This window comes from Elgaria multicarinata, chromosome 1, assembly GCF_023053635.1.
Source record: "Elgaria multicarinata webbii isolate HBS135686 ecotype San Diego chromosome 1, rElgMul1.1.pri, whole genome shotgun sequence".
Lineage (NCBI taxonomy): Eukaryota > Metazoa > Chordata > Lepidosauria > Squamata > Anguidae > Elgaria > Elgaria multicarinata.
In genome coordinates, this window is record NC_086171.1 from 595,588 (window position 1) to 619,409 (window position 23,822).

General features: G+C 59.1%; 1 protein-coding gene across 3 annotated transcripts; it reads right to left on the bottom strand.

Annotated features, from left to right (window-relative positions):
- Positions 1-929: 929 nt before the first annotated feature.
- Positions 930-22,371, bottom strand: ASIC3 (acid sensing ion channel subunit 3). 3 transcript variants are annotated; one of them, XM_063119492.1, is made up of 12 exons: positions 21,817-21,891; positions 16,387-17,016; positions 8,622-8,772; positions 6,294-6,421; positions 5,776-5,926; positions 5,357-5,413; positions 5,013-5,166; positions 4,606-4,697; positions 3,574-3,653; positions 3,076-3,147; positions 2,510-2,562; positions 930-1,043 (listed from the first exon to the last, which is right to left on the bottom strand). In XM_063119492.1, the coding sequence occupies exons 2-12, from the start codon at positions 16,921-16,923 to the stop codon at positions 965-967; spliced, it is 1,554 nt and encodes a 517-aa protein (XP_062975562.1). In that variant the 5' UTR covers positions 16,924-17,016; positions 21,817-21,891; the 3' UTR covers positions 930-964. The 3 variants fall into 3 exon arrangements, with proteins under 3 accessions (XP_062975562.1, XP_062974801.1, XP_062976416.1); XM_063118731.1 differs by lacking the exon at positions 16,387-17,016 and having other exon boundaries at positions 21,817-22,371; XM_063120346.1 differs by lacking the exons at positions 2,510-2,562; positions 16,387-17,016 and having other exon boundaries at positions 21,817-22,371.
- Positions 22,372-23,822: the final 1,451 nt, after the last annotated feature.

The following is a 23,822-nucleotide window of genomic DNA, read 5'->3' on the forward strand; positions in this document are numbered from 1 at the left end:
GGTGTTCCCCATTGCTGGGTGGGTGAAGCACCCCACATCTCTGGTCCCGGCCTGGGCTTTCTCCCTCCAGTCTAGGACCACCCCCACCCCCAATTTAGGATGGGGTTCTGTAAGAAAAGAGAGCTTGGCTGGAGACCTTCCTGGTAGGAAGCGTTTGGGGGGAGACAGGCAAACAGACCCACATTCCCTGGACCAAGCCCCCCCACACACACACACCACATAGGGCAACACATCCCAGGATGTTCCTTCCCTCCCCGCCCCCCCCCATTTCTGACAGCCAGTGGTGACACAGCCGGATGGGGCACCCAGGAGGTACTTTAATGGCACGTGGGGACCAGAGCGGGTTTTGCACCACGGGGGGGGGGGGGTTAGGGGGGTTGTTCAGCAAAGCTCTCTGAAGCAAGACTGGATTTTGAGGGGGGGTGTCACATGGCGCAGCAACACACACATGCAGATACAGGAGCTGACAGATGTTCAGGCAGCTGTGCTGGGCCTCCATCTGTGGGGCGGGAGTGGGGCATGGAGAGAAGGGCCTGTTTGGGAAGGCTACCCAGAGGGGCTGCCCCCCTCCTTCCTGAGTGTGGGGGGCAGTGCGAGGGGGCTGGGGGCTCCCAAAAGAACCACCACAGGCCAAAAGCATCCAGCCAGGGCTGACTTTAATGGCAGCTTTGTGTTTCCAGCCTCCCCCGGGCACGAGCCCTGGATCAGGTCCTTCCTCGATGCCAGTGAAGCCGGAGTCTTTGGCGGGGGTGGGGGATCCCTCGGTCTCCTCGGTGCTGCTGTCCTTTCTCCCAGGCAGGGGGGGGGTGCCCCACGGAGCCGGCCGGGCCCCTTCTTCCTTGGCCAGGGCTGCATCACAGGTCCCGCTGGAGGCTGGCGCTGGTCCGGTGGGCGTGGAGGGGTGGGCGGGTGGGTGGGAGGGAGGCAGGGGCGCCCCCTCAGCAGGCAAACTCCTCGAAGTTGCCTAGAGTTGCGTGACGAGGTAACACGTTCGACGTGAATCCAGCACTGTCCGAGCGGCTGCGGAGTGTGTGACAGGCACTCTGGGGAGGGGGGAAAGAGGGGGTTGGGTGGGGAAGCGGGGGCCGAGCAGAGGCCCCTGTGAGGCCCCTGCCCCCCCCCACTCTCCACGGTAGGCGGCTGCCTGAGTTCCTGGGCAGTGTCCGGGGGGGTGGTGAGGTGTTGCAGGACACACACACACCCCGCTTGGAGCAATGGGATTGGGGCAGGTGGAATGGAGACCCCCAAGCCCAGACGCTGGGCTTTGGGGAAGGGGCCTGCCCAGAACTGACAGGCAGGGGAGACCCCGGCCTAGTAATTGACCCCCCCTGCCAAAGAAGGGGCTCTTGGGCGGCATTCTTCTCGGCCCCCACTGCAGTGGGATATGGCCCCACCCCTTTTCAGCTGGCCCCCCTGGGAGGGTGGGGGTCTCTCACCCAGAGCCACGCTTGTGTCGCTTCCCCATCTCCTTACAACTTTTAGGAGAGGGCTCTTTCGGCTGCCCTCCTTGCCAGATGGGGGCCTAATTCCCACCCCCCTCCTGCCCGTGCCTTGCAGCCCCGCCCTCTCTCACTGGCTGCAGGGGAGAAGTCTGTGTGCTGCTGCTTCTCCTTGGCCCAAGCGGCTGGTGCCCCTGAGGAGCCCCTTTTGTGTTCGGTGGGCAGGTCTGAGCATCAGGGGGTGGGATGGCTATAGCCCCGCCCCCAGCCTCTAGCCCTGTGGCAGCCCCCCCCCGCCCTCCTTCCTCCTGGTGACTTTTGACCCTGCCTCGGAGGAGGGGCTGCTTCCCTGCCCCTGACTGTGGGGGCCTCTTCTCATTGCTGCCCCACACTTTACAGGGGGGCTGACACTGGATCAGAGTCAGAAGAAGAAATGGGGGTGGGCAGGAGGCTTTGAGGAGGGTGCCTGGGGGTGGGGATATCACTCCCCCGCAGCTCTGAGGCAAACACCACCAGGCTCCAGGAGCTTCTCAGACTGGGGCAGGGGGTGGCGTTGCTACTCCTTGCCCCTTCGGCAGGGCCAGGACCCCCCATCAGCTGCCCCCCCAATGGGTCTGTTGCATTCCTTTCTCTCGCCTGGGCAGCGCCTCGGGAAAGGTGCTTCCCCAGCGCTGTCTGGAGATGTCTGGGGGGCTTCTGGGCACCCCCCCCCCATGCTCTGCCACGGAGCTCCGGCCTTCCCTGCTGGCTGCTACAAGGCGGGCGTCCAAGCTCACCTGCCTGAAGCGAGGAGCTTTGGGGCTCTGAGGTCTGGCCATGGAAAGCCCCCCCACTGGGGGGGGGAGGGGCTGCGTTGACAGGGGTTCAGCCTTTCCCTCGGTGTTCTGGTCCCAGGCTCTGGCCAGCCTGAAGCTGCAGCTCCGTGTTCCTTCGGGGGAAGGCGGGCCCTCGAGTGTGGGGCTGGAGCCCATCAGGCTGCGGCTGGGGCAAGGGAGATCGGCTGCTGCCCCCCCCCAAGGTCGGGGAAGGGGACCCAAGTTGCCACCCCGTGCCTGGAAGGGAGCCGCTACCTGGGTGGACGGGGCAGCGCACCGCCTGGGCTGCGGGAGAGGTCCACGTACTCCTGGCTCAGGTGAGATGCACAATGGAGATGGGGGAGGGGTGGATGCACAATGGAGACACAATGGGGGGGTGAGGGAGGAGGCAGAGAGAAAAAGGAGGGGGCAAGTGGGGGGGCGAGGGAGGAGGCAGAAAGAAAAAGGAGGGGGGGCAGAAACGACAATGAGGCAAATGGTCCCAATGCAGCAAAGGCATCTCAGCGCTGGAAGATGACGCCAATGAAAAGGGGGTGGGGGAAGCGCCCCTGGGCATATGCAGAGAGCCTTTCACATGCCTCTAGGGGGCACATGACTTCTAGGACAGCGGGGGAGGGGCGGCAGCAGTAGCAGCACCCTCCACAAAGGTGTGAGGAGTGGCTTCCGCCGCCTCCCTCGGCCCTCCCCCTGGAGCAGAGGTGGGTCTGCCTCCGCCCCCTGCCCATCCCCTCCCCTGCTCTGGACGGGCTCCACTTTGGGCACGTGCTTGTGGCACAAGAGCCCCCCTGCATGGGGCTGGGCTCGGGTTGGGGGCACTTTACCAGGCTGTTGCTGTTGCTCCTGTCCACCTGCTTCCTGGCCTGGTAGTAACTGAGAAGTTTCTCCCGCAGCACCTGCCAGGAAACAGAGGAGAAAGGGTGGCATCCGAGCCCCGGTCCACGCGAAGCGAGAGAGCGGGCAGTAGTGGGCTCCTGGGGTCGGCACAGCGGGCTCTTCCAGCTCCCTTCAGAAGAAGGTTAGCTGGGCAAGGCAGGGGGGGGGGGGGAAGAGGAGGCACTTCCAGACAGATTTGGGGCCCGCCTGCCCCCCCTTTGCAGGGAGTGACTCTCAGTGCTCCTTGGGTGCCAAATGCCATGGCGGGGGGGGGCATTGGCAGCTCAGGAACCCCTCTGGCTGGAGGGGAGGAGAGGGGGGCGCAAAGGCTCCCTGCCACCCTGTGCCCCCCTGCCTCCATTTTAGACAAGCCCATCCTCTCCTCCCCCTTCTTCCCTATGGCAAAGCCCTGCGGCTAAAGATTCAAGTTGCATGCCCCCCCTCACCTCGTACAGGTAGTCAAAGATCTCCAGGATGGTCAGGAGGCTGGCACCGATGAACAGCCCCATCTGGCCCCCAATGTCCCCTGGGGAGGCAGCAACAGTTGGGCATCAGAACTCCGCCCCTCCCCTTGAGCAGCCATCGTGGGCATGATCCTGCCACACTTTAGCGCTTCCCAACCACACTGAAAGTTAGCCCCCAAATTTAAATCCCTGCTATTGAAATCAATGAGATTGGAAGGCGTTGAGCCTTGGGTGGATTGTGGAGAAAGCGCCTAGGAGCCCATCTTGTAAGTCCAGGTTCACTCCTGCAGGCATGAAACTCACATGCCGAAGCTAGGAGGGTTGTGTTGCCACCCCGCCACCCGCCACCCACCCCGCCACCCACCATCACTGCTGCTCTTAGGCTGTGCACATGTGGAGCTTTGTACAGAATGGCCTTTTTCACATGGCCTTTTGGGACCACCGTTTATCCTTAGCTGAGGACAGGTAGTCTGCAATATTTTATCCCTGCTGAACAGAAAGCTACTGCAGGGGCTGAAGTGGGAAGAAAGAAGCTACTAATTAAAGACACAAGAGCCCTTAAAAGCCACAGTAGCACTTTGCCAGTTATATTATGCCCACGATGTGGCAAAGCGCTACAGAGGCTTTAAAGGACTATGGTGCAGAAATGTTGTTTTTTTGGTGGGGGTGGGGGTGGGGGTGAGGGAAGAGAATCACCACAAACCAGGGCTACACAAAGATGGCGCATAGAAAGCCCTGGAAGGTACCAGGCTGCCAATGGCAGCGATTGGATTCCCCATAAGAACAAAGGAGCACAACGCCAGGCTGAAACCCACATCCGGGGTCACACAGAGCACCACTGCTGTGTGTTGGGCTGGGCAGAGAAGCCGCCTGCAGGAGCCAAGAGCCATGATGTGGCAGCCCCTTTGCCAGTCCCAGGGCGCCTGGAGTGGCCTCATCCGCAGGGCCGCCAGCTGCCTGGCTCCACCTCCGCCCCGCCCCCCAGCCCCAGTGTCCCTGCTTGGGGCCACTCACCCAGCAATCCAGCCACCTCGTAGGCCTTTTTCTGCTCGATCGTCTCATAGTTCAGGGCTTCAAAGAAAATGTCCAGCACCAGCAGGTTCTCCCTGGTAGCAGAGGCCACACATCAAGAGGGGATGGTGGCAGAGCCCAGGAAAGGTCATGGGAGGGAGAGCCCCACCCAGTGGGGTTGGCTCGCCATTGGGGGCCTGCACGAAGGCCCCCTGGAAACTCTCAGGTAGGGCACTCAGGGGGGCATCCACACCCGTTCTTCAGCCGCAGCAGCTGAGCGTTGGTGCTACACGTGGACTCCGAAGGCGGACGCCCCCGTTAGCGGTCACATGAGCCGGGGGAGTGGTGGAGGGGAGCATCTGTGGGGGAGCCAGTATGGGGAGGGTGATTGAGGGGGGAGCATTACTCACGCGATGTATTGCTCGCTGCGGTTGTACTTCTTGGCCAAGTACTTGGCGGAGGCCTTGCTGGGGATCTTGACCACGGAGAGCTCCTTGCCATAGCGCACCGTCTCACAGGGCGTCTGGCACGAGCAGAATTCGTTGTCTTTCTCCACCAGGAAGTCTGGGCGAAAGGGGCGGGGCGGGGGGGCAAGTGGTTGGCTGACACCGGCCAGCGGCCCTGCTTCAGCAGCACCCTGGACGGGCACCGATCCTCCCCAAAGAGCAATGCCAGTTCCCCCAAGCGACCCAACAGGGCACCCTCCTTTCTCAAGGTTGGAGGGGGGAAGGGGAGAGCGGGTGTCAGTGCTTACCCAGGGCTGGATCAGCGCACTCCTTGTACTGCTCTGGGGTGCAGATGTTGGCATTACCTGGCCGAGACGAGCAGAAGTTGAGGCAAAGGAGACCAGGCAGCAGGCAAAAGATGGGGTACCCAAAGCCCAGCGCCCTTCTGCACCCCAGATCTCCCCATGAGGGAGTTAGTTGCTCAGCCTGCCTGTCAGGGGAGGAAATCGCACAAGGAGGAGAGGTGCGGGGCGCCTGGGTCCAGGATCGCCAAGGGCTTCTGCCGGCTTCTAGCACCAAAACGCCCCCCCCCCCCAGGTGCAGAGACGGCAAGAGCGAGCAACGGGTCTCTTGAGGGAGGAGGACGCGCCAGACCCCAAAGTACCGGACCTCCCCCCCCGGATCTCCAGCAGCACAGGCTGAGCCCCCCACGTGTCCTGCCCCTGACCTGGCATGTGCACCATGCGGCAATTGCAGTTCTCAGCCAGATAGCGCGTCTCGCAGTCAATGCGGCAGGCGGCCATGCTGTAATTGGCGAAGAAGGGTGACTCGATGGGGCTGGACTTGCAGTCACCCCACGGAGGTGGGAGGTAGAGGAGCTGTGGCGAGGCGCCGTCAAGGAAAAGGCTGCGGAGGTCAACCCACCCCACCCCCCTGGAGTTGCCCCCCTCATGCAGGAGTCCTTGGGAGCCTGCCGTCTACCCCGCAAGTTGTACCGGAGCATCTTCCTGCTGCCCAGAAGTGGGCTGTACCGGGCTGGGCAGCCCTGGTCTCATGCCGTGCATTTGTGCTCACAGCTGCAAAGTGTGCGCCGCCCCCCCCCCCCCGCCCGCCGGGCAACACAAAATGGGCAGCCCACAAACCACTGGTATGGCAGGGGTGGGAGACTGGGTGGGAGACGCACAGCCCTCCTGTCCAGAGAAGGCCCAGGTGTTGGATCAGCAGCACCGTGCGGTCAGTGGATACCCTCTGTTGCTGGCAAGAGACAAAGGTCTGGAATCCGGGGGCCACCCCAAAGCCCAGCTGGTCAATGGAGGGGGGCTCGTTCTGGCTGTGGATCTGCACCTTCACGCCGGCTTCGTAGGAGGTCTCGTCTGCAACACACACGCAGGGGGGCGGGGGCGGGGGCAGGGAGAGAGAAGGGGGCTGCGATGCAGGCCTGCCGCCCCTGGGCCTGTGGGCTCCGGCTCCGGACAGGAGGGGCGCCACCTCCTGGCCAGTGAGCATATCCCTTTTCAGCAGCCCTTCCTAGCCCAAACCTCACACGAGGCGCTTCCCGTCCATCTCCAATTGGTGGGACAGGTTTGGCCTCCATAAGTGCTAAACTACAGCTCCCATGATCCCCTAGTCAGTTCTGCTCCCCCCACCCCCGACCAATCATAATGAAAAAGCTCCTTTGGTGTTGGGTCACGTTGAGGCCTCTCTCTGGCCACCCATCCCGTGTGCCATACAGGTGTGTCCGACCTGCCGTGAGTCGCTTCTCTAAGCACTTCGTGCAAGTTAGCCAGTTTTGTCATTTGTTTCATCTGGCTGCTCTCCTTTGTCTCCTTTATTTGATTCCATACTAGCTGCTTCTCTTTCAGTTTGGACCTGAGGTTTTGGTGTGAGTCTCTGGGAGTTCTCCTCCCGCTGCCTAGACCACCTGACTCACGTCACTGGAGTTTAAGCCACAGCGAAACACGCTGAGGAGTGGCCAGCTGGAGGCCAGGCGCGTAGGGTGCCAGAGCCCCCCCTTACTTCTGAGTCAAGGTGATTTGTGCCGGGAGAAGTGCTCTCTCACCCCCGACTCAGGCCGACCAAGAATGAATGTGTTGTAGTGGTTAGAGTGCTGGACTGGGAGTCAGGAGTTCCGGGTTCTAGTCCTCACTTGGCCATGAAAGCTCACTGGGTGACTTTGGGATAGTCACAGAATCTCAGGCCAGCCTACCGCACAGGGTTGTTGTTGTGTGGATAAAAGATGGACAGGAGGAGGATTTGAGGGCCTTATTCAGAGCCAGGCCCATGGGCCACCCAGCCCAGGAGGCAGCAGTGGCTATCCAGGTGTCAGCAGCGTTCTTCCCCAGCCCCCGAGATGGTCCTGGGGATGGAACCGGGACCTTCAGCATGCAAAGTGAGGGCTCTGCCACGGAGCCACGGAGCCACGGCCCCTCTGCAGTCCAAGGTGAATGTTTCATTCCACCGAAGGATGGGAATCGAGACCCTTGAAGGTGGGGCCGGGGCCGGGCACAGGCCACATGGCCACTGAGCTTTCCTTTGTGGCTGATGGACTGGGCTATCATGTCGCTGATGGACTTCTCAGGGGCCTTGGACCAGCTCCTCTTCTTCCAGACAACCCTGAGAGGTGGAGGGCTGCTTTGCCACGGGCCCATCAGTGGGCCGCCTGCAGTCCGGCCCACACAGATCGCTGCGGGGCCAATTGCTCCAGCTCCCCAAGCCACCTCCTCCAAATGGCTTGGAACCTCGATACTTGAGAGAGCGCCTCTCCTTATATATGCCTGCCCGAGACCTTAGATCTGTTGAAGGAGCCCTTCCCCGCATCCCACCAATGCAACATACACGTTATGATGGGACAAGGGAGAGGGCTTTCTCTGTGGTGGCACCCCGACTGCGGAATGCCCTCCCCTGGGAGGCCCGACTGGCGCCAACATTGATTGCATTTCGACGCCAAGTAAAAACATGGCTTTTTAACAAAGCCTTTAATGGTTAAACTCACTGGCACATTGTTTTAACTGTTTTAACTGCATCTATTGCTTTTAAATTATATATTGTTTTAACTTGGATTATGGTTTAATTTGTTTTTAACTGTGTATATTTATTGTTTTATACTGTATGTTTTTATCTGTACGCCGTCCTGAGATCTTAGTGATATAGCGTGGGATATAAATATTTTAAATAAATAATAGTAAATAAACTCCCTTCTATCCCTTCCTGTTCTGGGCTGTGCCAGCATCAATAATTCTGCTGCCCCCACCACCACCAGCCTCCACCAGACAGCTTCCTTACTGGAGGTCTGTTTGCTTATTTATTTATTTATTACATTTCTATACCGCCCAATAGCCGGAGCTCTCTGGGCGGTTCACAAAAATTGTTTGCTCCCTTTACCATCCCAAAATATCCTGTGTGGAAATTGGTTCCACCGGTGTCAACAAGATGCAGGCATTTGGGAGCATCTTTCAGCAACCTGGGAGGGGAGGGGAAGGGAGGGGGGGAATGCAAGGGACCCTTTCTGCAGCCTGGCTCCAGAAGACAGGCGGGCAGTTCACCTGGCGATAGTCCCGCCTCCAGCCCACTCACCTGTGTCTCCCCAGACGGGCAGGTATTCATCCTGCTGGATGTTCAGCATCAGTTCCAAGCCATTGCCGGTTCCGCCCTTGACCGTGGTGAGGAGTTCGTAGCCAGGGGCTCCAGAGTTGAATGTGTAGCACTTGCCCAAGCGCGTGAAGATCTGAGGGAGGGAGGGACACACAAACACACGTGGATGTATGGTGGCCCTGATGAGGAAGGCACCGGTCCATGCACAAGTTGGTGGGGCGGGGAGGGGGGAGGGCACATGACCAAATCAATCAATCAATCAATATGGCAATTTTCTCAGAGTTCACCTTCACTATCTCAGTGAGTCTTACAGCAGCCCAGGGAGGGAGATGCTGTTGCCATGGAAACAAGCTCAGCTCCCTCAAGATGGGGCAAAGCACCATGGCAACAGATTGTCCCAAGAAGGAAGGGCTACATGTTGCCAAGACAACAGGTGCTGAAGAGGCTGGCCGTGGCATCCAACTGGCCAGAGGACACCCCATCAGCTGAGCGCGAGGGAGGAATGGTTGGCAAAGTGTGTGGAGGCACAGCCGTGGGGCAGGAGGGGCTCCGCTGAGCGGCTGCTGACAGGACAAGGGATGCCCTCATTGTCCTATCAACAGAGGAGGAAGGGGCAAAGCACAGGGCTGGCGAGCTCCGAGAGGCATCTGTTAAACTGTCCTCTGGACTTGGTCACCCTTTTGTTTGCCCAGGAAGGCAGCTCTCCTGTCTGGGCGGCTGAGGGCCTGAGTTCAAGGCAACAGTGGCTCTCTGGGTGGCTCCTACCTCAGCGTATGGCTCAGCAGGTCAGAGGCGGCTGGCATCCAGGAAAAAGAAACCAAATGCACAGTTACAAGATGAGGGACACTTGGCTCAGCAATACTGCAAGCGAGAAGGATCTTGGCATTGTTGTAGATCACAAGCTGAATATGAGCCAACAGTACAATATGGCTGCAAGAAAGGCAAATGCTATTTTGGGCTGCATTAATAGAAGTATAGCTTCCAAATCACGTGAGGTACTGGTTCCTCTCTATTCAGCCCTGGTTAGGCCTCATCTAGAGTATTGCGTCCAGTTCTGGGCTCCACAATTCAAGAAGGATGCAGACAAGCTGGAGCATGTTCAGAGGAGGGCAACCAGGATGATCAGGGGTCTGGAAACAAAGCCCTATGAAGAGAGACTGAAAGAACTGGGCATGTTGAGCCTGGAGAAGAGAAGATTGAGGGGAGACATGATAGCACCCTTCAAATACTTAAAAAAGGTTGTCACACAGAGGAGGGCCAGGATCTCTTCTCGATCATTAGTTCGTGCAGGACATGGAATAATGGGCTCAAGTGACAGGAAACCAGATTCCAACTGGACAAGAGGAAAAAGTTCTTGACAGTTAGAGCAGCACAACAATGGAACCCATGACCTAGGGAGGTTGTGGGCTCTCCCACACTAGAGGCCTTCAAGAGGCAGCTGGACAACCATCTGTCAGGGATGCTTTAAGGTGGATTCCTGCACTGAGCAGGGGTTGGACTTGATGGCCTTAGAGGCCCCTTCCAACTCGGCTATTCTAGGATTTGATGAGCTATGAGGACTGGGAGGCAGAAGGGTGGCTCTTGCAGGGCCCATTTGCATGAGGAACTCCTTCTCTGCCGGGCCTTGCACATCTAGAATTCGGTTCTTTCCTCCTTGTGTCAGGCTTTCTTCAGATACGTGAGTAGTAAAAGACAGAGGAAAGAAATGGTGGTTCAGCTGCTTAATGAGGATGGCAAATTGATAACAGACGACGAAGAAAAGGCTGAAGTGCTCAATTCCTACTTTGACTCGGTCTTCTCCCAAAAGCGGGTCTATGACCCCCCTGGAAAAAGTGGAGCAGAAGTTGAGGGGGCAGGATTGCAGTTTGAGATTGATAAACAAATGGTCAAAGAACACCTAATTTCCTTGAATGAGTTCAAATCTCCAGGGCCCGATGAACTGCATCCTAGAGTAATGAAGGAGCTCGCGGAAGAACTCTCAGAACCTTTGTTTATTATCTTTGCAAAATCATGGAAGACGGGTGAGGTGCCGGACGACTGGAGGAGGGCTAACGTTGTCCCTATCTTCAAAAAGGGCAAAAAGGAGGAACCTGGGAACTACAGACCAGTCAGTCTGACATCCATCCCTGGGAAAATTCTGGAGCAGATTATAAAGAAATCAATCTGTAAACACCTTGAAATCAATGCGGTGATCACTAGAAGCCAACATGGATTTGTCAAGAACAAGTCCTGTCAGACAAATTTGATCTCATTTTTTGATAAGGTAACCTCCCTTGTGGACCGTGGGAACGCTGTGGGCGTCATATATCTTGACTTCAGCAAAGCTTTTGACAAAGTACCACATGACATTCTGATTAACAAACTAGCTAAAAGTGGGCTAGATGGAACAACTATTCGGTGGATCCACAGTTGGCTACAGAATGGGACTCAAAGAGTACTTATCAATGGAACCTTCTCAAACTGTTGTGCAGACTTTATACTGTTAGTTTTACCCTACCCTGTGCCTGTTTGCATTCTCTTCCCCTCCTTATTGTTTCATTATGATTTTATTAGAATGTAAGCCTATGCAGCAGAGTCTTGCTATTTACTGTTTTACTCTGTACAGCACCATGTACATTGATGGTGCTATATAAATAAATAAATAAATAAATAAATAAAAATAATAATAATAATCATCATCATCATCTGGGGAGAGGCAATGAGTGGGGTGCCGCAGGGCTCAGTCCTGGGCCCAGTGCTCTTCAACATTTTTATTAATGATTTGGACGAGGAGGTGCAGGGAACGCTGATCAAATTTGCAAATGACACCAAATTGGGTGGGATAGCTAATACCCTGGAAGACAGAAACAAACTTCAAAGTGATCTTGATAGGCTGGAGTGCTGGGCTGAAAACAACAGAATGAAATTTAATAGGGATAAATGCCAAGTTCTACATTTAGGGAATAGAAACCAAATGCACAGTTACAAGATGGGGGATACTTGGCTCAGCAATACTACAAACGAGAAGGATCTTGGAAGTGTTGTAGATTGCAAGCTGAATATGAGCCAACAGTGCGATATGGCTGCAAGAAAGGCAAATGCTATTTTGGGCTGCATTAATAGAAGTATAGCTTCCAAATCACATGAGGTACTGGTTCCTCTCTATTCGGCCCTGGTTAGGCCTCATCTAGAGTATTGCGTCCAGTTCTGGGCTCCACAATTCAAGAAGGATGCAGACAAGCTGGAGCATGTTCAGAGGAGGGCAACCAGGATGATCAGGGGTCTGGAAACAAAGCCCTATGAAGAAAGACTGAAGGAACTGGGCATGTTTAGCCTGGAGAAGAGAAGATTGAGGGGAGACATGATAGCACTCTTCAAAGACTTAAAAGGTTGTCCCACAGAGGAGGGCCAAGATCTCTTCTCGATCCTCCCAGAGTGCAGGACAAGGAATAATGGGCTCAAGTTAAAGGAAGCCAGATTCCAGCTGGACATCAGGAAAAACTTCCTGACTGTTAGAGCAGTACGACAATGGAATCAGTTACCTAGGGAGGTTGTGGGCTCTCCCACACTAGAGGCCTTCAAGAGGCAGCTGGACAAGCATCTGTCAGGGATGCTTTAGGGTGGATTCCTGCATTGAGCAGGGGGTGAACTCGATGGCCTTGTAGGCCCCTTCCAACTCTGCTATTCTATGATTCTATGATTCCTAGCTCCCCTTACAGGAAAACTGGGAGAGAACACAGCATCCAGTCCACTTTGGACCTCCTCAGCACCACCCTTCATCTGTTATCTTAATATACATTTTGGTCATTCTCTCCTCCCCCCCCCCCACTACCTTTGGCTGGAGATGCTATGTAAATATATATTCATTTCAAGCTGGAGGGGTGGAGGGTGGGGGAGGCATGCTGTCCTCTCCAACATGGCGGGCACTCTCTTTGAGAAGCCCCTCTGCACATTTCCTAGTCTTTATTGACCATCTCTTGATGGCAACAGCTAATCTACTTAAGAAAACTGCGGCCTGCCCAAAACTATCCACGGATCTCCCTCACACAGGGGACAGGAGGTGGGTCCAGCAAAACCGGGCGTTGCCTCTAAGCAGTCTGGCATTTTCCATCATAGACTCACAGGGTTGGAAGGAACCCCAGCGGTCATCCAGCTCAACTCCAATCCTACTATCCCAAACTTTCCAGGCACCCACATGGTGGGACATTTCCAAGGGGATTTCAAGGCGATAATAGGTTGCCCGTTTCTCCCTAGTTTGCACAGTAGAGCCCAAAAGCTCAAGCTTTGAACTTTTTCAGACTTTCACAATTTTTTGCACATCTGCACTCCTCAAGCTTCAATTTAGAGAGAGAGAGAGAGATCTGGAAGATCTCTATTAATAAGCCTTGTGCCATCATATTCTTATATAAGATGGGAGAGGGAGAAAAATGTCTCTTTATCTACTTTTGCCGCAATTTTGTATGGTGCTATCATGTCTCCCCACGTCTTCTTTGGCTTTCCCCACAAGCCAAAGAGTCCCACAGCACAGAGGCCTCACGATGGAGCCCCACCACCAGACTCTCTGGGAGCCCGGGAGCTCTGGGCAGCTGCAGTGTCACAGCAGGCAGAACTGGCAACAGCAGGCCAGTGGTCAGGTCTGGCAGAAGGTGGCTTCTTCCATTTGACAAAGGGGGGGGAAGGATGACCGGTCCGACGTGTAGCGACAGCCAGCCAGCTCAGCTCTCTCACGCCTTGCCCTCCATGGCTCTGGGCCCCAACTTCCACTGCACAGCTCCCTTGCCCAACTGGGGATCAGGACTCTTGATCCAGGGAAGGTGGGGGGCAGGGGCTTGGCTGAGCCAGAGGCCAGGGAAGGTCTGGCCCGGCAGCCCCTCCCTCTCACCTCACGGCTACCATATTTTTCCAGTGCTCAAACCATCACACTTACGTACTCTTAGTAGCCACTCTGACAACAAACCTGTAAAGTAGGCCACCATGATGTCCTCTCTATATGCTAGGCCAGGCCAGGCCAGGCCAGGTGGGGAGGGGAGGGGAGGGGGGTGCTTAAACAAAGAGAGCATTGCTAGCCACCTTCAACAGATGGAGGGGCAAGGCAGAAAGAGGGTCAATAAATGAAGTACATTATTTACTGATTTTATTTTCAATATTTATATCCTGCCCAAGAGAGGTTCACTTGGTGCTTACATTGTTTTCCTTTTGTAGCCAGCTGAAGACCTTTTTATTTTCTCAGTATTTTAACACCTAATTTAACTTAAATTTAAACTCTGCTGTTTTAATTTCGTATTTTAACCTATATCAATTTTTGCTGTGTGGTTTTATCCTGGTCGTGCTTTTTATATTGTATTTTGTATTTGTGTTTTTAAATTGTTGTTTGTTTTATAATGTTCTTCATGGTTTTAATTTTTGTGAACCGCCCAGTGAGCTTCGGCTATTGGGCTGTATAGAAATGAAATGAAATAAATAAATCTCTCTGTGTGGTTTAGAAATAAAAAAAAATCTGAACTGTAAAACACAGAAATACAATGCAACAATCAGCTCTAACTGCCTTTGGCGTAACTGTGACTACTCCGATGGGTCTTGTGTCTTCGGAGAGCTAGCGGGGGCAGGGCGGGGGGGCCTTCCGGTCTTCTGCGCAAAAGTGTGCCTGTTTCTCAGAGTCTCTGCTCTGAGCACAGCCTGTTAAACGGGGCCTTATTGTTAGCAGCACCGTTGGGTCTGCTGGACATTATCATAGAATTAAAGAATCATAGAATAGCAGAGCTGGAAGGTGCCTCTAAGGCCATCGAGTCCAACCCCCTGCTCAAGGCAGGAACCCACCTGAAAGCATCCCTGACCGATGGCTGTCCAGCTGCAAGAAGTAAGATATAAATGTTTCAAAGACAGACAGGTGTAAATGCAGCCGCTCCACAGGTTTGTGGCAAAAAGGAGGCTTGGAGCAGGGACGTCCCAGTTGATTTACTTCACCACTCTACCAAGCTGCTCCCTTGCACTTGGCACATGCTCAGAGGCATCCCATTATTTCACACACGACAAGTGAGCCTTAGCATTAGAAACAGGCCTCAGGGCCCAGTTGCGCCTCCGTTGTCCTGCCAAAGGTACAGCTCCACGTCGTGGTCTGGCAGCTCCTGGCAGTGTCCAGGGCAGCAACCGGTCGGCCGCCTTGTGGGCAGTTGTGTGGCCCCCTTTGATCTGCAGGCCACCTTCCTGCCCCCTCTTTGTAGGCCATGGCGTTCCTTCCGGCTCCGACCAAGGTCTTGGCAACGGGGCTGGTCCCCAAGCTGACGCAAGGCTCTGCGCAGTGTGGGAGCCGTGCTGGACCAGGATACCCTGCGGTGTCCCGCTGCTACGCTGGTGGCGGGGTCAGATTATGCTGACTTGGCATCGGCCTCTCGCTGGAGACTTTGGCCCGTGTTGCAGATGCTGCAGCTCAGCCGAAACCGGAGCAGCCTTTGGGACCCGAAGGGAGCAGGGAAAGCAGTGGGAGGGGGGAGGGTGGCACTCTGTGCCGGAGCAGAAGGAACGCGCCAGCGGAGGAGGGGGCAGCGGAGTCCAGCACCCCCGTAGGACCCCCAGCACCCCAGCCCTAAAGGGAGCCCGGCCACAGGGGGCTGAGAGGGAAAGTGATGGGGGGGGGGTGAAAAGGGGAGAGGGTCCCTCCAGTCCAGCAGTCCTCTCGGCTCAGCATAACTGCCCCTGTGGTTGGCCGCAAACGTGCCCCAGAGCCTCAGTTCCCCAGCCTGGCAGGAACGCGGGTAAAGCGCTGCTCTCGTCTTCCCCACCCACTAGCCACACAGCCACGCCACTCCCGCACCCTCTGTGCTACCAAACCCTGAATAGCTACCACCCACTGGCAGCATCCTCACCGTCACTGACATAAATCCACACCTACACTTCATCCGCAAGCATGCACAAAGCATCATAGAAGAGCAGAGTTGGAAGGGGCCTTCAAGGCCATCAAGTCCAACCCCCCCCCCGCTCAATGCAGGAATCCACCTCAAAGCATCCCTGACAGATACACAATGAGGCAGGTGAAACCGACCCACTCGGCACATGTTCAGAGGCACCCCCAAGCTTCTTCACAAGTTGCAGGGTTGAGCCTGAACTCAGGTCACGCACACTGTGCTTGCCACGGGTGGAGGGGTCTCTCAAGCCCACGCCGGAGGACTTTAGGCCTGGGCCTCAGCAGGCTGGCGACAGGGTGAAAGCTCTCCCTCTCTCTCTCTTGCACAGAGTGCTAGCCAGCCTGCCAGCCACCACCTCCCTCCACATTTGCCACGGTGTCGCCTTGGGAGGGAACCCCAACTGTGTGGCTGTGGAGCTGGGGTTGTGGCCAGGGCATCGGGGACACATACAGCAGACCCAGAATCCCCCCTGGAGGAGCTCTTTGGGCCCTGCACGGCAGCAGGGAAGGGTCTGCCCACTCAATCTGCTGCAGGGTGGCGGCGTGAAGAGGGCTGGGCCAGGAGGGCTGGGAGGGTGGCCATGGGGTGCCGGGAATGACCCTGGGCAAGAGGCACAGATCAGGGGCTTGGGCTCCCCCTCACTAAGCCAGAGGACGATTGGCAGTGGCCACGCTCCCAGGAATGCAAGTGCAGGGCCAGCAATGGCCTTGTTGAGGCATGTTTGGGAAGGGGCAGCTGAATGTTCGCGGCTGTGGGGCAGGGGTGTGTGTGTGTGTGTGTGTGTGTGGCCCTGGAGTGGAGAATGAGCCCTTGGGATGCTGACAGGGAGCCGGGAGCAATGGGCACCGGCACCTCGGAGGACTCACAGCGGTGAAGTTCTCCGGGCCGCATTCCCGGGTCCCAAAGCGGCAGTCCAGCAGCATGTCTTCCAGGCGATGGCCAGTGCGCTCCACAAACTCCCGCATGTCCAATCTGGTGCTGGGGAAGAATCCGGGGGCATCCCAGTGGGGCTGGCCCAGGGCCTCCAAGTACCGCGGGTAGTCGGTGGGCTCCACGCCGAGGAGCTCCCGGCCCACCCAGTGCAGGTCGTTGCGGGTCAGCCGGGACCGCCGGATGCGGTTGAAGTTGCAGAGGCTGATGGCGGGGAAAGTGAGCAGCCGGCCCTCCTCCTCGTCCAGCATGGTGACGTGGTGGTATTCCCGGTAGTACTGGACTCGCTCCGCCACCTGGTACAGGAAGATGCCCACCGCCGACAGGACAGCCCCAGCCCAGGCCATGCGGCGCAGCGTGAACGGCCCCGGCAGGAAGACGTGGCTGAGGCCGTGCAGGGTGCAGCTGCCGGCAAAGGCCACCATGTCTGCAGAGGCCCTGGGGGCGGCCTCGTCCACCCCGGGCTCCTTCATGGTCCTCGTCTGTTTTGTCTTAGCCTGGAAAGCAAAGCTGCTTTCTGCCGTGCCGCGAACCGGGCGGATTGTGTTTCAGGAGCCTGCGAGAACCTGGGGCGGAGTGACAGGAGCTCAGGACAGCCACCGCTGCCAATGATCCCAGGGTGGGAGGGACGGGCCTGGCAGGTGACTGAGGAGGCCGGGCGGGCTGGGCGGCTGCCAGGGTGGGAGCAGTGCAGGAGGGCAGGAGCAGCCTGCCGGTGGATGGGGCTTGGCCCGGCCAGGAGCCAGGCCCTACAGCGGCAAGCTCTGGCAAGGACCCTGACTCCCATTGAGCCTGCCCTTGAAGGGAGCCATTGGGAGCCACGGTGGGGGAAACGTGGCCAGGCGCACACCTTGCCGTCCTGCTGGGTCCAGGTCGCGTGACTGGAGTCCTGGAGTGTGGGTTGGGGAGAGGGAGGACCTGGCTGTGGGAGACCTCCGACAGGCACCTCCCGTGGCACTGACTGAACCCACCCAGCAGTTCCACCTCCGTGTCCCCCACAGGGCCAATCCTGCCCTGAGCTCAGTCGAGTGGCTGTGGTTCCTTCCACCCAGGGCAGCTTTTTAAGGCTTGCGGTGCATTTCATCTCCCTGGGAGGTGTGCTGGGGGGGGGTTCCCTTTCTGCTCCAAACAGGATGGCGTTGGTGGTTGGGAGTCTGACACAAGACCACAAGGGCATGCGGCCAACGTGAGAAGGCTCCACGGCTTTGCACGCCAGCCTAGATGCAGCATTTCCCACGTTCCTAGCTCAGCCATCACAATGTGCCACTGAGAGCCAGTGTGGAAGACGTGGCTCCAGGTTCCTGCCCTGACTGCCTCAGGCTTACCGTGGCTTTGGGCCGGCCACGTGCCCTGAGCCTCCGTTCGCTGTTTGTACACTGAAAATCAGAGCGACTGATCTTGCCCGATTGCCGCGAGGTCCAGCCCAGTGGAGCAGAGGCAGCCTGACGGGAGGCAGAAAGACCCACCAGGCGCCTCTGGATGGTCGGTGTCCGTAGCGCCGCAAGAGCTTTTCCCTCCCATCGTTCCCAGAATGGGAGATCTCTTGGCCAGAGCCAGCTCCAAACGTTGCAGTGGCAGAAGTAGAAGGTCATCAGGCCGGCAAGCTCTCCCACCCACTCATCAGCGGGGTGAGGGGGGTGGGGTGGGGTGGGGGGCGGAGGCGGAGGCGGGGGGCTGCTCTGCCTGCCTGCTCAGCTCATCTCCGATCTCACTAGGACTTGAACTGCAGGGTCAAAACACAGCCCAGGAAAAGCAGCCCTCTGGACTCAGCGCCTGCTCCGCCTGGGCTTCCCACCAACGTTTTCATCTTCAAAGTGGCAGAGTTTGCAGGAACGGCAAAATTCTTCATGGTAATGAAATCTGCAGCAGACTCACCGTGAGGCGTTTGGGAAGGCAGGTGGGAGTCAGACTTGGAAAGTGCGAAGAAAGGCGCTTTGGATGGAATAACTGTGCCAGGAGCTCAGAGCCGGGCTGCAAATTTATTGCCACCTACAAGGCGAAAAGGATCGATGGCAGGCGTGCGCGCGCACGGGCGCACACAACCGAGGGCAGGTTAGGCATTCTTCAAAAGCAAAGCTTAGGGAATAACGGGGGGGGGGGGGAGACCCGGGCAGAGATCCCTGCAGAAATCGAGCTGTTGACTGATGGCCCCCGTGTGCCGTCCCGCCCCGCCTCTGGAAAAGTGGAGGAGCGGCAGAGAAGATGCACGGGGTGGGGTGGGGTGGGGTGGGGAGAGGCAGCCCAGCATTCTCAGCCCAAGAAAGAGATGGCCACGGAGGTGGGGGGGCTGGCTGGCCAGCGTGCCGTGAAGGCAAGTGCTCTTGTGAAGAACATGGGGGTGGGGGGTGGGGCAGTGGGGGGAGGGGAGTTGGAGCGCTACACCATCGCTCCGAATGGGCGCCCCCACCCTTGTGGGATGGTCTCTCAGAGGGTCCAAGAAGACCTTTCCCCACTCGTGAGCCTGGGAACCCAGTGGGGAGGGAGGCACTGTTGCCATGGCAACAAGCTCAGCTCCTTCAAGATGGGGCAAAGCACCATGGCAACAGATTGTCCCAAGAAGGAAGGGCTAGATGTTGCCAAGGCAACAGGTGCTGAAGAGGCTGGCCGTGGCATCCAGCTGGCCAGAGGACACCCCATCAGCTGAGCAGGAGGGAGGAATGGTTGGCAAAGTGGGTGGGGGTGGGAGGGCGGGGGCATGGCCGTGGGGCAGGAGGTTCTCCGTGGAGGGGCTGCTGACAGGACGGCGAGGGATGCCAGCCCCCCTGCCTGCTGACCCACGCACCGAGGCGGCAGCCTCCCAGGGAGCCACAGTCGCTTTGAGCTCAGGCCCTTCCTGGGCAAGCGAAAGGGTGACCAAGCCCAGAGGACAGTTTAACGGATGCCTCGCAGAGATCACCGGCCCGGCCCTTTGCCGTGGGGCTCCACGTTTAGCCACCCTGGCAAAAGTGGTGGTGGTGCCTGGGAACCTCTATAAGCCCCAGGGCTGACTTCCTTTTTGGAGGAGGTCTCCGTGTGCCAGGGTGGGCGGGGCAAAGGCGAAGGGGCGGGGCCAACAGCACAGCCTGACTGCAGCTCAGAGCCCAGGAGGAAGCAGCACAAAAGCCAAGGAGAGAGAGAGAGCTTCAGCTATGGGGCAGTATATAAATGTAAACAACAACAACAACAACAACAACAATCCACCATGGATTCGTGGTCAGGGTGTGTGTGTGGCCATCTGGGGAATACCGGGTTGGGGGTTGGGACCCTAGGAGAGAGTGGAGACCCTGGGCCTGAGCTCCCCCACTCCGGCTGATGGCCGTGAATAGAACTGATGTCCGTGATTTTGCCACTGCCTGAAATTGACCCCCAGCCTGAGGGTGGCTGACAGACCCTTTGAGGGTGCTGCTTCAAATATGTGTAAGAAGGAAGGGAAGGCAGAAGGCTTGTCCCCTCCCCCTTGCCCTGGGAATTCCCCCCCCCCGGTCATGGGGGGGGGCAAAGAAGGCCTCCTAAGAGAAGTTGCAGACATGAATGCCCCCCCCTCCAAGGCTGGTGTGCCAAAGGGAACTGCCACACCTTTTCCCTTTCAACTGTCCTCCGATCACCACTTCAACCTGCCCCCCCCCCCCCAGCAACCTTGCAGCAGGGCAAGCTGTATGCATCAGTCATTCTGGCTGCCGCTGGCCGTCTCCTGCAGCCGTTGCCCCTCCCTACCTCCCCCCTCCCCCCAGCCCTGACCTCCTCCCCCGCCCCTGCCAAATGACGGAGCCTCTGCCCCTGGCTTCTTCCTCTGTACCGCCGGGGCTGTGGAGGGACAGTGGCAGGGAGGGGCACATGCTCCCCCTCTCGAACTTCAGAAGTGGGGAAGAAACGCAATGCTTACGTGCCCTGGATGGGCTCAGGAGGGCTGCCCTGATGCATCCCGCCCAGAGGGAGAGACCCCGTCACTGGCAAGCCCCCTGCCCCAGCCCTCCAACCCCCACCATGCTCGCAGCAGCAGCTGCTCCCACGGCACTCGGAGTGACACAGGCCACCCGGCTCTCGCACAGAGCACACCACCTGCTCACGGCTGCCCCGTAAAGGCAGGAGCACGACAGCTGGCCACGCAAGGGTGCTGTGGCGCTCCCTGATCAGCTGGGGACCCAGCGAGGCGAGGACCACGCCAGCACCCTCCCTCCGTCCCAGGCCAACGCCGTGTCCATGCGGCTGGCTGGCATGTCGCTCCGTGTCCAGCAGAGGGCAGGTGTGAATCAGAGCCCTTCCCACGCTGGAGACACCTGCAGGACACCTCTCCCACAGGAGGGCCCAAGCGGATCAGTTAGCAAATGCTGCCCAGAAGGACATACCTGGGTGCTGGTGTCCAGGGCTGGGGCAGCTGCTTGGATCGGAAGAGCCAGGCCCAAGGAAGGAAGGAAGGGAGGAAGGGAGGGAGCTCAGGCTGGCAGCCAGGCTGGCGGCCATGCACCGTGTTGCAAGTGAGAAAGGGACTCCTCAGAGCAGCCTTCAGGGTGCCCAGTGCTTCACCTGCTTTGGTTGCGCCTCTCCACTCGGAAGCTTCTTACTGTGGCCTGAAGTGGCCCCCTCCCAGCAGAGGCAGGCCTTCTCCTGCCACCGCCACCCTCCCCCCACCCCCGTGGCCTGCTGCTCACACAGGGAAGGCCGCAGTCCGCTGTGAATGTCCACACGGTCAGCCCTGGGCCCCTGGACTGCAGTGGCCGCCACTTGCAGAAGCCACAAGTGGGCTTGACAAGCCACAGCCCCTGGAGCCGCTGCGAAGGAGGGGCTCAGTGCTGGCAAAGGACCAGCCCAGCTTGCTCCAGGCCCTGCTGTGTCTCAGCCCACATACCCCCACTGGTGCCTTGAGCCCTGAGGAGATGTTGGGGCCGCAAAGCCTGCCCTTTGGCCTCAGTGGCCGACGACACTGGCTGGCAGCAGCAGCAGCAGCCCTCCGAGGTTCCAGGCGGGAGGGACCCTTTCCTAGCCCTGCTTGGGATGCCAGATTTTGAGCCTGGGACCTTCTGCATGCAGAGCAGGGGCTCCTGCCACGCTGAGCGACGGCCCCTCCTGGCTGTGAGTTCCACAGGTAAGCAGCGCACAGGAGGAGGAGGCAGGCAGGCAGGCAGGCAGCTTGCTCTGGCGAACACGAAGGCTGCAGCCATGTCTGGGCCAGGCCCCTCCAAGAGGGACTCAGACTCCCCCCCCGCAAGGAACTGTGGGTGCTATTTGGCCATCCTGATTGCGTGCGTGTGCATGTGTCCCCGCCACCCCTGGCTTGGGGGGCCTGTCGCTGCCCTGCTCGGCACATTTCATCCCTGCCCCGCCCGGGCCCATCCCGCGCGTGGGCGGTGCTCCTCTCCGTGGGCGCGCGTGCGCCGGGGCCCACTCACCACGGAGAAGTTGCGGGCGCTGCAGTTGGACCCCCGGAAGGTGCACTGCCACAGCATCTCGGCCATGTCGTGGCCGGCGCGGTCGTGGAAGTCGGCCATGTCGAAGGGCTGGGCCTTGAAGCCCCGGAAGGCGGCCTTCTCCCGCAGGGCGGCCAGCAGCTCCGGGTCGGCCAGCGGGGCGCCGCTGACCTCGTGGCGGGCGTTGAGCAGGGCCAGCAGGTCGCCCACGTGGTAGAGGTCGTTGCGGGTGAGCTTGGAGAAGCGGAAGGCGTTCAGGTTGCAGAGGGTGACGGCGGGGAAGGTCAGGTTGGCCACCGTCACCTCGTCCAGCTTGGTGACGTGCGGGTAGCTGAAGAAGTAGGCCACGCGCTCGGCGCAGACCAGGGCCAGCAGCCCCAGCGAGCCCAGGAAGAAGAGGGCCCAGAGCAGGCGCCGGCAGGACAGCGCCCCGGACGCGAAGATGTGGCTCAGGCCGTGCAGCGAGGAGACGCCGGCGAAGCGCTGCAGCCGGGACAGCCGCGGCCCGTCCGCGCTGCCCTCCGACGGCGCCTTCATCGTGGCCGCCGCCGCCGCCGCGGGGGAGGGAGTCAGCCCCGTCCCCCCAGCTGGGCAGGCAGGGCGGCCCCCTCGCCAGAGCCCCACACTTGCCCCCGCCGCCGCCGCCGCCGCCGCCGCCCTTAGTCCGCCCGGGCTTGGCCCCCCGCCCGGCGCTCTCGTGGGGGCCGCTTCTGCCAGCAGCCCATGCCTCAGCTGCCGGGAGAGAGGAACCCGCCCCCGCCCCCCGCACGCTTTCAGTCACCGCAGCAGAGCAACGTGGGCCCCGGTCCCAGCGGTGCGCGGCAGGCAGCCCTGGCGGGGGTCGTCCCGCTGACGGGATGTGGCTGCGGGCAGCACCGGGGCTGTGGAAGAGCCCAGCAGCCCCCCCGGCAGAGGCCCGGCAGATCCTGGAGCAGCGCGCAGGGGGACGCCGCCGCCGCTGCGGTCTCAGCTGTCTGGCTCCAGCTCCGCTCGCTCATCCGATCCCTTGCTGCTGCCTGTTTAGCAGTCTGCGGCTCTCCCGTTGCTGAACATGCTCAGGGAAGCTGCTCATTCCGCCGCCCCCCCCCCCCCGCTCCCACAGGCTCCAGCCACACGCTGCGCTCCCTCCCCCTCCCCCTCCCACGAGCGCCCATTCCAGGCGGGGGGGGGGGGGCTCAGCCAGCCCTCCAGCCCCCTTGCGCACCAAACTGTGCCAGCCTATGCTAAGCACCCACCCACACCCCGAACAGGACAGAGCGCTTCGGAGCATGAGAAGAGCCCCGGTGCTGGGTCAGAGCCAGGGTCGGTCCAGTTCCGCATTCTGCTCCCACCGTATGCTGGCCACCTGTGGGAAGCCCACCAGCAGGACACGCGTGCCACAGCTCCTCCCCCGGCGACTGGTGCACGTCGGCGTCCTGCCTCCGAGAGCAAACTGAGAAGACGGCCTCCGTCCCGAGTCAGAGCAAAGCGGCAGCGCCAGACCCAGGATGCCCGGCCGGCCTCTTGGGACGGGTTCCCTCTCTGTGCAGGCATTTGGGGGAGGAGGAGAGGAGGCACAGAGGGAGGGGAGCATCTGCCCCGCCAGCCATCGACCGTTCAGGACCACTGGACATTGCATGGGCAGCCATAAGTGCATCAGCACCACAGTGTTACCCACGGGGGTGGGGGCCCCGAGATTGACGCCTGAGCCTCCCCCTACAGAACACGGAGGCTTGAAGCAGATGTGGGGCCCAGCCAGGCATCCCTTCCCTAAGGCATTTCAGTCCCCAACCTTCTCTTTGGGGTCATACTGCATTATCAGCCCCTGACAGGGGACACCCACAGAACTCAGGGACTGGCTGCCCCCCTCCCCCCACCAGGGAAGCACCCAGCCCTCCCCTCGGGGCAACCCCCACCCCGCCATTCCCCTCCAAAAGGCTCCTCTCCGCCTCCTGCCCAAGCGCGCTGTTGCCTCCTCGGCTGTCTGAGAGCAAAGAGGGGCCGGTTAA